The 17960-nt window shown below is 39.1% G+C and overlaps 1 protein-coding gene across 3 annotated transcripts in view; it reads right to left on the bottom strand.

Moving 5' to 3' along the window:
• Window positions 1–17732, bottom strand: part of PCDH7 (protocadherin 7) — a 700269-nt gene extending 682537 nt beyond the window's left edge. For 2 of the 3 annotated variants that reach the window (XM_006876249.1, XM_006876250.1), the window contains exon 1: window positions 13564–16734. In XM_006876249.1, the coding sequence (XP_006876311.1) occupies window positions 13564–16734 (3171 nt within the window). Of the gene's footprint in view, window positions 1–6714; window positions 7176–13563 lie in introns of those variants that run through there. The other variant, XM_006876251.1, reaches the window with a different exon arrangement.
• Window positions 17733–17960: the final 228 nt, after the last annotated feature.

Below are 17960 nucleotides of genomic sequence, written 5' to 3'. Positions count from 1 at the left end.
CATTACTTAATATATTGATAAAACAATGAGCTGTTATGTGGGAGAAATATGAGGCTTTCTGCTCCCATAAAGATTTATGGCCTTGGAAATCCTATACAGGGATGCTATGAGTTGGAACCAACTCCACGGCACATAACCAGCCAACATATGCACTTCTTAGACAGCATGGTGGCTCTGTAGGATAAACAATGGATTGTGAACAACAAGGTTGGCGATTTGAGTACACCAGCTGTTCCACTTGAGAAAGATAAGGCATTGCAACAGACAAAATTAAGCCTCAGAAGCCCTACACAGGGTCACTATAAGTGGGAACCGACTTGACAGCATTTAGCAACAATAACATATGCACTTCTTGGTTGGCAAAGTTAAAGTAACTAAAATATTATTGAATTTAACATATCTCCATAAAAACTGAATATTGCAGAGTACATTCAATAATATGCATATAAAGATTATGTACTCAAATTTTATGAACCTATATAGACTTGTGTATTTAACAAAATCTATAGCAATTTGTGAAAGCTTTTCATCCATTCCAAGAACAAATCTACAACGTAGCCTTTTAGAGTGCTGCAAATGGTTAACTTAGTCAGCTTCTGATCAAAGTGTTAGAGGTTCAAGTCTACCCCGAGGCACTTCCCAAGAAAGGTGTAGTTATCTACTTCTGAAAACTCTGCTACTGGGAACCCTATGGAGTATACAGTTCTACTCTAATACACATGGGGTCTTTAGGGTCTAGCTTCCTCAAACACAATTTGGAAATTAAACAGCTGCAGGACAATAATAATTTCAATAAATTGAAACTATTTTTATTACCAAGGATCCCTAATTGCTCAATGGTTAAGCACTTGGTTGCTAACTGCAAGGTTGGCAGTAGAACCCTACCCAGAGGCTCCATACCAAAGGATCTGGCAATCTGTTCCTGCAAAAACTAAAGCTTAGGAAACTCTTTGGGGGCAATTCTAATCTGTCAAAATGGGTCACTATAAACCAAAAATTGACTCAGCAGCCTCTAATAAGTCTCATAAAATACTCTGGAGTAGCTGAAGTATATTATCATAGTCTCTACTTTTATCTCTCTTTTTACTTCCTTGCTCTTCCCTTTCTCATCAAGTGCAGAGGCAAAAAAATAGAGACAAAGCAATTGGATTGAATATTTTAGACTGAAAACCAAAACCAAATGGAAGCAACAACAAAGCTGGGCTATAAGGGAGGCGATGGAGATTTACTACATTTCACTCTTATAATCGTAAAAAACTGAGATGTTTAGTGGCATCTCATGATGATCAGGGCCTTGGCCAAAATTGAAGGCCATAACATCCTTTTTAATGCATCTCATCCTGCTTCTCCCAATGCTAGTTGGAGTCTGACACACTTGGTGCCTAACCAGGGTTGTCAATCATTGAAGCCACTGAAGGCTGCCACCCTTTCAGTGACCTAAACAAAGTCCCCATTTCTTAAAGACCATTGAGCTTCCAGAGGTGCTGACCTAGTTATCTGCTTAAAGTAATTTACACCCAGGTGTGTCAAAGACTCAATAGAACTCTTCCAAAGGTGATCTGCATTTAAAAAGAGGTGTGCATTAGACTATTGGGAGCTCCTTGGGAGAGCTTTGGAGTTGGAGGCATTAATCTGCTTCCACTCCTAGCCTACCATCTTCCCTTCCCCCACTGCTTCTTTTTCCCAAGGAAAGGCACAGATCCATTTCTATGTCTCTTCCTTTAGTAAAACTAATAAACACTTCTCTTTACAGACACTCTAAGCTATCACCTATACTAATGACTGTTCATTCACCATGGGCTCCCTAAAAAGGAAAAATTATCTTCTATCAGTGATCAGAGCAGGAGTTGGCTGAGTGAACAAATATTACCTGCAGGAAAATATAAACCCACAAATACAGAGCCTCTTGTCTTCATTTTGGCCTAAGTGCATCTATGTTTGCTCAGATAAGGATTACAGAATAATACTGGAAACTCATCTTTACCTAATCCTTCTTTACATCGCTCAAAACATGTCAGAAGTCTACTTCGTGGCCAGTGCCTCCCTTACTTGCCTTTGTATTTGCTTTAATTTAGATTTATTCACTATTTTTTAAAAGGGTTCGGTGTTTATATAATTAGAAAAGAAGGGGGAAGCTCAGATAAATATTCACTCACTATTGAAACAAGAGTCATATACCACATATACAAGGACAGGAACTCCAGTTAACGTTGTTGTTAAATGCTGTTGAGTCTACCCATTGCAATCCTGAATAGAATTTCCAAGGAGCAGCTGGTGAGTTTGAACCGCCGACCTTGAGATTCAAAATGACTTTGCAGTCCAGTGCATTAACCCACAGTGCCACCACACAAGGACTCATAGTTAACATCGTAGGTAGCTTTTCATCATAAGAACTTCCATTGAGCAGGAAAAAAAAATCAGTTAGCATGCTCTCAGAGCCTGTTATAATATGGTCACAGCATATTCTGGTGATCTTATGTGGATCAAAAGCTACCTAATCACCAAATCCCATACCCCTCATTCATTTGTTCAATGAATACATATGAGTTCCTTGTATATGCAAGACACTTTACGAGACACTATGAATACAGTGATGAACAGGACACACTTTTACCAGCCCTCTGAGATTCAAGTATTCCCTGATCTAGGTACATCATTTTTGCAGTTTTACCCATTAAGGTTGTTGTTGTTTGCCGTTTAGTCAATTCTGACCCATAGCAACCCTGTATAGGGTGTCCAAGTAGTAGCTGGTGAGCTTGAACTGCCAACCTTGCAGTTCAAACGGCTTTGCAGTCTGGTGCATTAACCCACAGCACCACACCAGGATTCTGCCCACTAAACTTTGCACTGTAAATTGAAGGTACAGCAAATCATTAAATTCTCTACAAAATTAAAGGTCTGAAAAACCACACATCAAAAGAAAATATTTTGCTAAATTGTAGGCAAAGAATTATTTCCAGAGAGAGAAGAGACATTTCAAGCTGTGGAGTTACTTCTAAGAGACCTTGAAAAGGTCTCGATGGATAACCTCAAAAATGAAGCTAGGGTTAGCGTGCTTTGTCTAATCTTGAAGATTTTAACTATTATTATGGTATGTAGTATAATATTTACAAATCCAGATAATTAGATCTCCAAATTACAGCCCTTTTTCAACCTTTTGTTTGTTTTGGGGTTTTTTTTTTTCAGTACTAAGTTTGAAAATTTGTGACTGTTTCTAACAATTCTTTTGAGAAGATTTTTCTCAGGTAAGTGAAGATATCTGAGGTATATTGCATTCAAAGACACAAATGCCTCAAACGTTGTTAGTATCCGGACTGGATAGCTCTTCATAGACTACAAAGTTTGTAAACAAGTTTCATCAAAGAGCTGTTCACTTTCTTAGTTTCCTCAACTCAGAAATGATAATGCAATTTTATTTGAAGTTGGAAGTTTGCTCTGAAGAGTAAATGAGTGTATATGAAAATGCTTTGAAAATGAACACACATGATGGAAATATAAACTATCACTTAGAACTCTATAATTGTATTACTAATAAATTGTCTACGAGGACAAAAACTATCTTATTATTTTTTTGTGTCTCACCCAGTAACAATGGTGCTATTAAAAATATTCAAAGAAAAAATTTATTTTTTTATATTAGCAATCTTTTGATATTAGTTAATAATTAGTTAATGAGTTAACTGCTCTGGATAGATCAGTTTCTAGCATTCTCATATTCCTTTTAGACTTTGTAAAGGAGAGTTATTGTAAAATACAATGGTCAAAGGCTAAGATATAATGATGACTGTGAGAGTAATTCTGTGTCTAACTCCATCTTCCATAGCCACTTCCCTAAAGAGTAACTCTTCCAGTAATAGAAAAGGAGACTGGTCAGGAGACCTGAGATCCAGATAACAGTAAGTAGGGGTGGGAAGTGGAGAAAAGCATGTCCTTGGACAGTGAACCAAAGGCAAATATTCAAAGGTTTAAAAAAAAAAAGTTTGCAGAAAGAGCAAAGGATTGCTAAGATGTCTCAAAAGCTGTTTGCTGTTGATAAATGCCCTGCAATAAGTATGCTGCTGATGACTCTGATTCTGCGTCATAGTACACTAAATCTCTGTGGCAGAGTTTTGCTTGCTTTGATTAGGTTTTTTTGCCCAATCATAATACTAAATAGTCATACTTCCATACCCCAAAAGCAGTGGTTTTTTACTACTTACTTTACATCATAAGAAAAAAAAAATCTACTTACATAGCAACTAAAGACAGGAACACAAACAGACATGTTTACAAACATAAATGAAGCAAAAATTGCACAAAACAATATTTACTCTTTATATAGGTGGCAGACTCTGAATTTTTACTTTGTTTCATATCTTTCTCATTGTGGTTGAGGCCCACTAAAGTGATTTCATGCCTCAGTACTGTGTTGAAACTCAAATTTGTAAAATGCTGACTTTGAATTTTATTCCCTCTTTATGGTTGCACTTTAACTTAAAATTCTGGCCTTTTCTTAACAGTGCCTAACTACAATAACAACAACAGCATCAACCCTGTGATATGATAATAGCTTTCATTGATAGTTTCAAAGCACGCTGGCCACTCAAATGGATGGTTTCTTAAGTGCTGACTCTGCTCAGGTCTGAATCCATGGCTTCAGATGGGCCTTGTTTTACAGTCAATATTCTTTGTTGATCAAATTCTCACTCAGTCCCATTATACAGTAAGGAACATGACTTGCAGAACCCTGTCTTGACTCACTTTCGGTTACAAGCAAACTTTTATTCTAAAATGTTTGCTTTTCATTTATTTGAAACTTTGGATAAGCAAAATTAAAAACAGTGACTTCGTGTTACAGATGATGTCTCCTAAAAAGCTATGTTGACGTTCTACATCTGTACTCTGAATGTGACTTATAAGGCAGTAGGCTTTTCCTTTTGTTACCAAATTCAATGAGGTGGTATTAGAGTAAGGTGGGTGCTAACTGGAATCCCTTCTAAGTGGTGACTTATAAAATGGGTGTCACACACAGGGAGAAAGAGACAGTAGGTGATGGTGAGGCAGATGCATGAATAAACAGCAAGGAAAGCAAAGACGCTGCCAGCCACCAGAAATTAGAAGAGTTATATACCAGTTCCTCTTTCAAAACTCACAAGAGGAATTATCATAGCACCACCCTGATTTGGACATCTAGCCCTCAGTATTGTAAGAAATAGGAAAATCTGTTCTTTAGCAGTTAAAAAAATTACAAAAACAAATTCTGGCTTTTCTTTCTTTTGTTTTGTATAACTTATTCTTTACTTGATTCACATTTTAAATGTGACATTGTGGGTTAAAAACACTGGATCTATATAACCACAAGGTAGGCAGTTCAAACTCACTAGCCACTTCTTGGAAACCCTATACAGGATCACTATGAGTCTTAGCTTGACTGGACAGCACTTAACAACAACAGAAACAATGAAGTTTACCGCAGGAAAAAGACGAGTAAGATTCAAAGTTTCAGAAAATCTGTAACAGACTCAATGGTACTTAAAACAACAACGAAGTTTACTACTGCAGATGAGAAAACATGCATTTCCAAGAAGAAAGTGACAAAGGCACTTTTTATCATATTCTTGCACTGGTCCTTATGCTTAAACAAAATAAGAATTGAGAATGATTCATTTTACTTAGGAATTTCATTATAGTCTCATTGATAGTTCTAAAAATTTCCCTTTGACAAGATTTTATATTGGCGGCTAGCAGAACAGAAACTCTCAGAAACACGTTTGGGATTTTCATGTGTTAAGAGTCCATTTCCTATCACTTTCACACATTTTGAAGATGAGTCACAAAAATATCACAAGCATTTGGCATTACTGGACAGTAGTTCAAAACTTGGGGCAACTTTAAAAGAGCAAGTGGTGTAGTAACTGGTTTATAAAATTCTCATATTTTATATATGAAAAACTTACTTTTAGATACATAAGCAAACACAAAGACATAACAAATATGAACATAAATACACAGACACAGAGAGTTTGAGACATCTTCCACAAGATTCCAGGACAAAACCTAGAGCATCACATACCTATTGTCATCAAGTCAGTTCTGACTACAGGGCAGAGGAGAACTGCTTCATAGGTTTCTCAAAGCTGTTACATCTTTCAGAAAGCAGACTTTTTTCTCTCCATTTTCCTCTCTTGCAGAGGCTGGTGGGTTTGAGCCATCAACTTTACTGTTAGCAGTTGAGAACTATGCTACCAGAGATCCTGGGAAAGTATCAATTACAAAGCTAAAATTCAGTCGATTTCTCACCAATATGCAAAATACTCAGTTCTTAGAACTTTATTCAAGTTCATGTTGTCTAAACAAACAGATGAGGCTTCAGATGAATATAGTCCCCTCAAATAGTGACTTCAGTAAATCTTAATTGAAAAATTCTAGAGTTTCTTAAGGAATGTGACCAATAAAATAAAACATTAAAATTCTACAGATACTTTGGCTAGTACTACAAGATTAAGGAAATAAGAATTTGCAGCAGTGTCTGTGATAAACATAAAATGAATCCGTCAACTTTATTTTATAGGTAAATTTGTTATAAGTATATCCCCAAGCTTTGCAGACACATATGTGGGAATGCACATACAAATATATTTAGAAATGCACACACATAATGAGAACAAAACACTACCTTTATTCTAAGAAAATTATGTGGTGGCCTGGAAAAACGTACACAATACTTTACAATACTGATTAATTTAGGTTTTAATTAAAAGTAGGCATTTTATGTATTATAGACAAATATCATACAGACTTAATTTTTTGTCTGTTCTCACAAAGCCATCATCTAAAATTTATTGTTGAATAATGTTTTTTTTTTAGAAATCTTCACTATGAAATTCTGCTAACTACCTCCTTGAAAATGGAGTTGCTGGTGACTTAGCTATCTACTAGTAACACGTTTTTGTATTAATACTGTTTCTTTTATACGTTTATTTATTTCAATACTATTTTTTTTCTTAAATCAAGAAGGGGGGGTGTTGAAAATGAAATGCACGGGCGGAACATGCAGTGATTGGCTGACACCCCACGGCCAAGGGCAGGCTCCAGCAGGTTTCGGAGTAGCAAGGTCATCACTGTATGGTGCATAAAGGAGCATCATATTAGAGTGGAATTCAGCCAAACACAGTAATGTATGGATGTAGACGCATCTGAAAGAAGGAAAATAAAGATTTATGCAGGTAAAAAAAATTACGATAAAAAAATTTTCCCCAATGTTTTATGCCCAAATCTGAATGTTGTGGTAGAGGTTTTGGGACAGAAGATTTGCATTTGCAAATTATGTGTTTGTAAATAATAAATAGTGAGCGGGATAAAAGCGAACATGTCTGAGAGTACTATTTGAAAGCTTTAATAGTTTTTTTGTTTGTACACAGCATTAGAGTTCAATACAAACACAAGTAAATTCCTGAAAATAAACCTTTATTCTGCCTGTAAAACATTAATTCACCAGAAGTGATAATTAAGATTAGTTTTAGTGGTTTCAGCTCAATTCTTCTTGGAAGTGATTTCTCCCACAACACTAATGCTAAATAAAGCATTGTATAATGTACCACAAGCAAGACCCTGGTTTAGAGAAAAGATTCTGAGAGCTAAAAAGAAAGAGTAACAAAGCTTTCTCAAGACATATGTAAACAGATCTCACCATTTCTACAGCCACAGCAGATAATAATAAAGGAGCCTTACTATATATAGTTTAATAATTCCTTATATACAGCTTAAATATAAATGATCTAAACAACTGTGACACCAGATTTCCTAAGTAACCTCCAATCCTCCCCTCCACTAAAAAAAGATGGAAAAAATTCATATAGCACTGGGGATTAAAGTGAAGTAATGACCTTATTACCAAGCATTTACTTGGTTTTTTTTTCTTAAAAAGTAATTCAGACTTCATTTTTTTAAATGCAATATCTATATTTCCTCAATATATTAATTTAGAATCTGATATACTAAATGGGTGAATTGCCTAACCAGGCAGACATCTAATTTAAATATGGTACAATGTCGTATTTTTCTGAAAGTGTGTTGAAAAACAAATTTGTAGGGGAAATTATCTCTCACAATTGCATAGACAGGATGCTATGAAGGTTAAGTGCATTTGCAAAGTTCAAAAAATGCAGAAAGCCCAGAAGTCGAAAGGAATTATCAACATTGATGGAAAAGAGAATACCACTTATAATGTACAAAACATTTCTAATGCTTTCTTAATGATTGTTTTCCATTTAAAATATATTTTCTTGGGGACATACTTAATGATACACTTAATGAAGGGAGTTATATTTATTATCTTTTTTATGCAAAATGCTAAAATTTCTGCTAATCACCTTGTTGAATATATGCTCTAAACCATTTTAAGTGCCTTAACGTAGGTCATCAATTGCTACCTTTAAGACAGGAGGGAAAGAATGACTTTTTATTTTTAAATTCTGGATATTTGAATTGCAATTTCCCTTTGATTGTTTAGTAGGTAAGAACTACAGCCTAAAACAGAATTATATTCTATTACAAAAATGTCAATCTTGATACTCAAATATATGAAACTATGCTTGCAAAAGTAAATCTCTACAGATTTATGTACTTAATTTAGCATATTCAGAAAAAGTTGGAGGACTGCTGTATGTCCCTCCACACACCCCCAAAGATAATATGATAAGCTAAAAAAAGAACACTGAACTCTGAGTTCCATGATTTGATGTCTAGTTCACTTTATATAGCTAATAATTTTGTGATCTTAATCAAATTATGTTTCCATACTGGGCCTCAGTAACCTCTCCTGTAAAATGAGGGACTGACCGTCTAATCTTAAAAGGTGAGAATGTTAATTATTTTTGATCTGGAAACTAAGCTGTTAGTTACATCTATTTAATTTCAATTTTGTGTTTAAAGCTCATATATTTCCCACATATCAATGTACAAATATCACCATGCAATAAATGTGTAATGGCAAAACAGCTGATAGATACTCATATGAATACATCTGGGTATCTGTGGAGAAGTGTGGAGAGATAAGAGTTTATGATATAGTATATATCATATGTACAGTTATTCATATCTGAAACATGCAATTAATCAAAGATGACAAAAAAGAATAATTTGCTATATTTTTCCACATACATGATTTATTTAAAATATTTAAACTGACTTAGTGTTATAATATTTAAGTCATTAACTAATTTACAGTGAGTTTGGATAAGGGGGCGCTCCTGGTGGCACAGTGGTTAAGCACTTGGCTGAAAACCTAAAGGCAGCCAGTTTGAAACCACTAGCCACTTCAGGGAAGAAAGATGTGGCAGTTGTTGCTGTTGTTGTTAAGTGCTTTAGAATCGGTTCCGGCCCATAGTGACCCCGGATAGGGTTTCCTAAGAATGGCTTCCATAAAGATACAAAACCTTTGAAACCCTATGAGGCAATTTTTTTCTGTCCTATTCAGGATATCTGAGTTGGAATCAATGTGAAGGCACTGGGTCTTTGGGGATAAGGCTCAAATCGTGATACATAAATTTGCATATAAATTTGAATACTCATTGCAGATCACATCAGTAGGTGATCTTTTCTTGTTGCATAAGCATCTAGCGATACAGATAATGTCCATTTAGTAGATACCTTCCGACTAATGACAAAGTTTAATCTGCATCAGTTATTAGGCTTTTGCTTATGGTATCAGGCAATGTGTAACTGAAAACCCACTATCTGTAAATTAATTGTGCCTCTTGAAAGTATCCCTGATTACAGACAGGAGAATAATATTATGCTAGTACAGATATTATCTTAACAAATTGAAATAGGAAGTGATCAATAGCATCACTAAATGGATACATTTCTACTACAATATATATAGTGTAATTTGCATTAGTAAATAACATTGTTATTAAATTCTTAGTGCTTATCACTCTAATAAGTGGTGGTCTGTTCCCCAATTGCTTCCAAAATCCACATTTTGGAAGGATACTTCAATTTATAAACGAATTGAGTCATATTTTTACTATGCACAAATTATATTGAACAAAATTTAATTAACTATAAAAGCATTATTCAGGTTCATTTCAACACTTCCTTGCATAAAGAAAACTGTCATTGGAATTTATATGAATTTTTTTCTTGACTATCTCAAGATCAGCTACAAATGGATTTTAAAATTGGTTTATCTAATTTGTATGACAAAAACAAAAGACCTTACTTTTTTCCATTTACTAAATACAATGAAATTTTACTTTCAAGTGCATTATCTAAATAAGAGCATTGCAAAAATAAGTAAACAAGATTTGAGAATAATGAGCAAAGTAGTAATTGTACTTTTATATTATCTATCAATCTTTTGGAATTATATTACTTTTTGTAAGAAAATCGAAAAACATTCATTTAACACTTAGTGGAAAACTGGTAATTTAAAATAAGTAAAAAACCAAACCAAATCAGAATGTCTTGTTCTTTTAATACACACAAAAGTATAGAAGTACAGTTTACACATTCAGGCCACAAAATTACTAAGCAACATGCGTGAGGTTTACTAAGCATAAAAAGCAAGAGTGAAATGACAAGATGGACACTTAATCTCAATAATTCTGTCAAGGATGCACACTGTGCTCAACTAAACACATTTATTTGGGAGAGCAAAGGTTTTTGTTTCAGTTGGAAAAGTCAGAACTATGAAGACCTGGACTGCATCATCAATTTTTCTAATGTGTGAATATCTGAAATAATTCCAGCAACTCTGAAACACACATCTCCTAGATTCTATCAGAGTAACTACAGAACCTTGATTTGAATGTCTCTAAAGCCTGTGAAAACAAACAAAAAACAAAAAAAAAAAAAAGGGAAAGGATTGTTATGTGTAGACTTTTATTCCTATAAAGCGGTTTAACTTATTATAACTGTAAAGGTGACTTCTGAGGAATACCTCAAAAAGTCTATTTCTCATAAAGACAGCAAAACTATAAGAGACATCACTTATATTTTATCACTAAAAAAGAACTAGAATATGGCAATTCAGGGAACTATAAATGTAAGTGAAGGCTTTAAATCAGATGAAATCTCAGATATTCAATTAATCTCTTCTAGAAGAAATTAAAAGAAGGCAACCCTAATGTTTTTCTCAAATTATCATTAAAGGAAGGAAAATTATAACAAGACACTGTTTACTTTTGCATCAGGTTTAATCAAAGAATATATATTTTGTCAACTCAAAAATGTAAAGGCAGTATCTTTTTTATAATGAAGATAGAACACCATCTATTTATGGTACAAGCACAAATCAAAACAAAAATGATCCTTTCTGATTATGTTAGCTGTCTATATTGTATGTAACTTTGTACTTAGATCCCCAGTCCCTTGACAGCAATATTGAGATGAAGCGTATCAATTACTATCACTAATTACATTAAGGAGACTATGTTTCATTCTCCTTCATTTCATGTCAGGTCAGTTATTTACTTGTGGTTAAAACTTTATACATCTTTTGAACACCTAATGACAAACTAGCTTACCAAAGTCACATTTGGCAAACTGCATGATTTATTTCAATTGCTTTGTGAGTTTTCTCTTTTGGTATGTGAACTTTGCTCAGTGAAGAGACTAGCATCATAGACTAGTTTATTTATAAGGGTATCACTTTTCCTTTTAAACAGGATGCCAACAGTCTTGATATTGGCTGTTTTAAATATTCAAGAATATAGAGCTGGCCCTATCTGATGAGCCAAATGACTCTTAAGTGATAGTACAGGACACATGAGGTGTTTGCATAAAATATCAATAAATCTGCCACTTCATGTGTCCACTCAAAAACACACTATTACACAGTTTAGAATGCAAATACCACTCAGTCAAAGGACAAATAGTATCTAGTGGATGACAGATGATCTCTTCCTGATATTTTATATTCCATTTTATCATTTTCTAGGGAAACACCTAGAGTTATTTATAGGTAATTACAAGTAACCTTATAAATATGCTATTATTTAAATGGGATATTTTTCTTGTTTACAAAACTGATAAAAACATGAAGAACAAAAGAACAACAACAAAAACTCCAAGTAAAGCACATACACAACATGTATAAACTCCCCACTTTGACATATTTAACGTTAAAATAAATTAAAAACTCAGGTTGATGTACATTAAAAGACATATCAAGAGCCACTTAATGTAGTATATTTCAAACCAGTGTTTCCTTGTATAGTTTTGATTATTGGATCTAAGAGCATATTACATCTATGTCTCATTGTCCAAATAGCTATCATAAAGCACTTTATACATAAAAAGTACCTTTAGAAAACTTATTTTAATAAATATGCAAATGATAAGGAATATCCCTTTTCTATAATATCTTCAATGAATTTTACAAAATAACCTTTTCTTTTGCCTAAATTATTGTCAGATTACACGTTCAACAAACATATTTCATAGAAAAACTATCATTTGATATTATTTAGCCACCATGATTTGTTTTTTGAGATGATTCTGGCAGTAAAGATACAGATGATATTTCATTAGCAGAGTTTGTTACAGCTTTAGATACAGCAGTCTCCAAAGGTTCTGTTTGCTTTGTGTCAAATAAATCTCAGTGGTATGAAAAGTAAACTTTCTGAGTACTATAGATTATATAAGCAAAACATTCAAAAGTAAATTATATATTTTCTGAAGTTTACCTTAAAATACAAATATTTTAAATTATTTCCACATTCCACCAAGAAACAACTATATCAAATATTTCATATGCCCTTTATATTTTGCGTATATCATAATTCATCAAAATACTCATACACAGTGTATATCAATCCTTTATATTTTGTGATTTTTCTGAAATAATAACTGACTGATGTGATTTATTCTGGCTTTCAAACTTTTATTACTGAACATAAAGAATGCAAATACCTGCAAATAGCTGATATCTTAGAAACCAAATTTTTTTTAGATGTCAGAAGTATTGCAATATCGTTTCGTACAATATTTGCATATCATTAAATATGTTTAAGATATTATTTCTGCCAAAACCATGAGTATTTCACTATTTTAGGTTGGTACTACATTTGCATTAACCAGCATCTGCTTATCTGTAAAACTCTGCATAATGTATAACATAGCTAAAACATTCATAGAGTCCTATTTTCATAGACACCAGTAGTAAGTTTGGAAATTTTAACTCTATATGTAATTATCCACTTAGTTGCCACTAAAGAGAATAAGTCTGGTTAAAGCTGACCATGCAATGTCTTAGACATTTATTTATTCTGGAGACAGAAAAGGTAAGAGGAATGGGGTTGTCTGTCAGGTGCAATGAAAAGTGCAAAATACTGCCTCTTTTGAATATTTCCTTTAGCAGCTTAGTAAACCATAGGTCTAATTTACAAAATACAGTGTTGCACTTTCCATAGATGATCTGTTTAATTAATAGTACATAGTTTAACATTAAATTCCTGCTATTAAAAACTGTAAACAATTGCTTGAGAAAACAGAAAACACAACTTTACAAAAGATGCTGTCTCAGGGTTATTAACCCTCTCTAGGATTGTATTTAAATGTATTTGAAATGCTTCTTACCTGTTTGCTGTACTTGTTATTGGTTTGACAGCTGTATTCAGAGCAGTGATCTGATCCAATTGAAATGTTGTCTCCTGCTCCCACAAATGTGTTGGCTGGTGGTAGATCTTGTACGGCCTGGTGTTTTTTTCCTGCAGTTGGTGATTGGGGATGAAGTTGGACAGTAGGCAATGGGGAACTGGATTTGTAATGCCTTGCCAGGTCAGGACTACCAGGGCCACCATTAACAGATCGGTATCGCCCCATGCTAGGGCTGTCTGATAGCTTCTCATTGACACTATCATACCTCTGTCCATTTGGTTTAGAAGCTTCTACAGTGACAATGCTGCTGTAGAGCGGCTGCTTAGATTTTTTATTTCTCTTGTCCTTTTTAGGCTTTTTCGATTTGTCATGTTGTTGGGGTGTAAAAAAGTCTTCGTGATCTTTTTTGCCGGCTTCATAGCCATTTTTATTTTTGGACCTGCAGTACCTTGCCATCACTACAATTAAGATGATCAGAATCACTGTCATAATTCCAGCAACCACTCCAATGACAATACTCAGTCTCTGCTTGCTAATTTCATAGCTTGGGTCACCAGCTATATCCTGGGTGAGTGGGGTGTGCAAACTTCTGACTATCTGCGAGTCAATCACAGTTGCATTAGAAACACTTTCATTGACAAACACATGTACCAGAGTGGTGGTGGACTGGGAAGGCTGCCCACTGTCATTCACTTGCACCACCAGCCTGTGTAAACCATAATGCTTTTGGGTGAGTTTCCCCACTAAGGAAACCACCCCACTGGTAGAATCAATCTCAAACAGCTTGAAGGGATTCCCTCCCACAATGCTGTAGTTAAGGTCTGCGTTGATGCCATCATCACTGTCTGTTGCCAACACTGTAGCTACTACTGTCCTGACATTACTTGAAGGTGGCAGTAAAGTGTAGGAAATGTTTCTGGGAAGGCTAACTGTGGGGGCATTGTCATTTTCATCCATTACAAAAAGAGAGACTGTAGCTGTGGCGGATCTAGGAGGATCTCCCCCATCCACAGCTTTGACTCTGAAAGTGTAGGTGGTCTGATGTTCTCGGTCAAAAGACATTGTAGAGTAAATGGTCCCCGTGTCATTCTCAATGGAAAAAATGTTACTGTTCTCCTCTATATAAAGTCTCATCTCTGCATTTTTCCCTTTGTCAGCATCCATCACAGTGACCATCCCCACAGGGCTGTTGGGCTGCAAGTTCTCTTTCACATAAAAGGTAAAGACGTCCTGCATAAACTTAGGGTCATTGTCATTCTTATCAGCCACCTGCACAATCACAGAGGTGCTGCCCTGGAGCACCGGGATGCCTTTGTCTTTGGCATTAACTTTAAACTCATACCTGTCATTCTGCTCCCGGTCCAGCACAGTATTTACCAGTATGTCCCCTGAATTGGGATCAATGGTAAAAACCCCCATCACGGACGAGTCTAAAGAGTAGGCAATCTCGGCATTCTTCCCGCTGTCAGCATCAGTAGCCTTCACCGTGGCCACCCTGTCGCCCGGGATATTGTTCTCGAAGAAGTAAACCTCCACGACGGAATGCTCGAAGACTGGCGGGTTGTCATTGGTGTCTCCCACCTTGACCACCAGAGAGTTGTTGCTGGAGAGGCTGGGGCTGCCTGAGTCGACTGCTACTATGACCACGTTGAACTCGGGGGTAGTCTCATAGTCCAGAGGAGCAGAGGTGTGCAGGAAGTACTTTTTCTTGTTCTGGTCACCTTCTGTATCGCTGGCCGGCTTGAGCTGAAAGGGCACATCACCCACAACAGTGCAGGTGACCACCCCGTTCTCACCTTGGTCTCGATCGGACACTTGCACCAGGGCGATAGGAGTGTCAACCAGAACATCCTCAACCACGTTAGCCACACCGTCCTTGAGTGGGATGCGGCCAATCTTTCGAATTTCAATGGACGGCACGTTGTCGTTTTCATCCTTGATGTTGAGGACCACGGTGGCTTTGTCAGTCTTAGGGGGCTGACCACGGTCACGGGCCATAACAGTGAATCTCAGCTGATTCACCTCCTCTCTGTCGATGCGGTGCAGGACGCTGAGCCAACCCGATGTCTCGTCGAGGCGCAGCAGCCGCCTCACGGATTCAGTGGCCGCTCCAAACACGTATTCTATCTGCCCATTGACCCCCACGTCCATGTCCGCGGCCCGAAGCTGCAGGATGGGAGTCCCCGGGGCACTATTCTCTGCCAAGTCAGCCTCATAGACGCTTTTCTCGAAGCGGGGGCTGTTGTCGTTCACGTCCGTGATGAGCACCCGCAGGATGGCTTGCGAAGAGCGCGGTGGGTCGCCACCATCCCTAACGCGCAGGGTCAACTCGTAGGAGTCACGCTGCTCGCGGTCCAGCGCCCCCTTCACAATCAACTGAGGCTGCTTTTCACCGTCCGGGGTATCGGCCACCTGCAGCTCGAACACGCTGCTGCGGCCACCTGGGTTGGTCCCGCCACCGCTCTCAGGCGGGTCCAGCCGCCGCTTGGAGTTTCCCTGGCCACTGCCGCTGCTCGCGCCGTTCCCGCCGCCCCCGGGGTAGGGGGCGCTGTCGGCAGACCCAGCGCGCCGGCCCTCGCCACCGCCGCCCCCGGGCTCCTGGAGCAGCTCATAGCGCTCGATGCCGTTGCGGCCGAAGTCACGGTCAGTGGCGGTGGGTAGCAGGTAGAGCGTGCCTACGGGTCGGTTCTCCTCCACCGTGAGCGTGAGTACCGGCGACGGGAAGGTGGGCGTGTTATCGTTGATGTCCAGCACGATGACCCGGCCCTCGAACAGGTCCACCCAGCTCTGTGAGGGCCCGATCACCGACACCTCAAAGTCTAGGAAGCACTCGTTCTCGTCGAAGATCATCTGACACTGAGGCAGCTTCTCGCGGTCAATGCGCCGCTCGCTGGTACTCAGCTCGCCAGTGAGGTTGTCGATCTTAAGATACTCGGAACCCGACTCCAGGCTGAAAGTCACCTCGCCCGAGCCCGTCACGATGCCTAGGTCCGAGGCAACATTGCCGATGCGGACGTCGGCGGGGCCCTCCTCCGCCAGCCGGTACCGGAGGAGTTGTTTGGCTGCCGCCAGACTGAGAGAAAGCGGCAGAAGGAAGCAACAGCCCAGACACCAGCCGCGCGCCCAGCCCGCCGTCCGCATCCTCAGCATCTTCTCCTGCTGCTGCTGCTATTGCTCCTTCTAACCGCAGCCCCCTAGGCGTCCCCCTCCTCTGGGGCTGGTCTCTGCCCTCCCCCCAGTCCTCTCCCCTCTCCGGGAAAGGATGGCGCGAGAGAGAGGGGAGGGAGGGGGCAAGAGCAGCGTGCTAGTCGGCCGGGTGAGCAGCGCTATAGATCCTTCTTTTTTTCCTCTTGCTTCTTCCGAAAGTTATTGTTTCGTAATTCATGCAATGGGTGCTAATCGCTTGCTCGCCGGCAGTCTTTCAGTCACAGTACTCACAGTTCACGGGACACTGGGCGCCGCAGGCACGGCGATCCCTCAGAGTCATCCCCGCAGCGGGCGAAGGTTCCCGGGCTCCGGTCCCCGCACGGTCGGATGGTACCGGAATCGTTCCGGCAGGCGGGCGGTGGAGCCGGAAGGCGGCGAGGAGCTAGTCTGCAGACTCCCGCGCCAGCCAGTCCCACTCGTCTCGGCTACTACTCGAATAGAGTCCAATGCACGTTTCAGCCACTCACTCCAATCTCAGTCTCTGCTCCGCCTTCGGCTGCCTAGGCAAACGTGAGTCTTTTCTTGCGCGAGACGCCAGGGCCAGCAACAAGCCAGTCTCAACTCCGACTCTGCTTCGGCAGCGGGGGAGCCAGTCAACAAACCAAGAATAAAAAAAAAAAAATCTCCGGCAGGTCGCTTCGGGCACCAAGCAGAAGAGACCACTCGCGTCACAGCGTGGTTCTAGACCGGGTGCCCCCGGAGCGCCGAAGAGCAGCCCAAGCCATCTTCAGAGACTCCCAAAGAGTCAGTCCTTTCTCACCCCCGAAAGCTCCGGCTTCTCTTTTTTCTTAACAACTCTGCGCAAGGTCATTAGTCACGAAGCCTCAGCCAGAAGCTGCAGCAGCCGTTCGCCCGCGAAGGCGAGGGCTGAGTAGTGCGCACCGCGCGGTGCCCAAGTTTGGGTTCTCAGCCGCAGAGTCTGCCTTTCCTCACCTGCAATCGGCCCGCATGTCGGAGCACTAGGATCTGCAGCGCTGTGCGCGATTCAGGGAGGAGATTGCAGCCTCTCTCTCTCCCCGCGCTCTCTCTCGATCCCTCCCCTCTCTCCCTCCCTCCCTCTCCCTCCCCCCTCTCCCTCCCCCTCTCTCCTCCCTCCTCTTCTTTTCCCCTTTCCCCTTCTCCCACTCGTTTGCCTGCACGCTCCCTCAATCCTTCCTCCCAGTCCCAAT

The sequence above is a fragment of the Chrysochloris asiatica genome, unplaced genomic scaffold (genome assembly GCF_000296735.1).
Source record: "Chrysochloris asiatica unplaced genomic scaffold, ChrAsi1.0 scaffold00371, whole genome shotgun sequence".
NCBI classification, from domain to species: domain Eukaryota; kingdom Metazoa; phylum Chordata; class Mammalia; order Afrosoricida; family Chrysochloridae; genus Chrysochloris; species Chrysochloris asiatica.
Note: the sequence above shows the minus strand (reverse complement) of the source record. Positions and strands in the feature narration are given on the sequence as shown.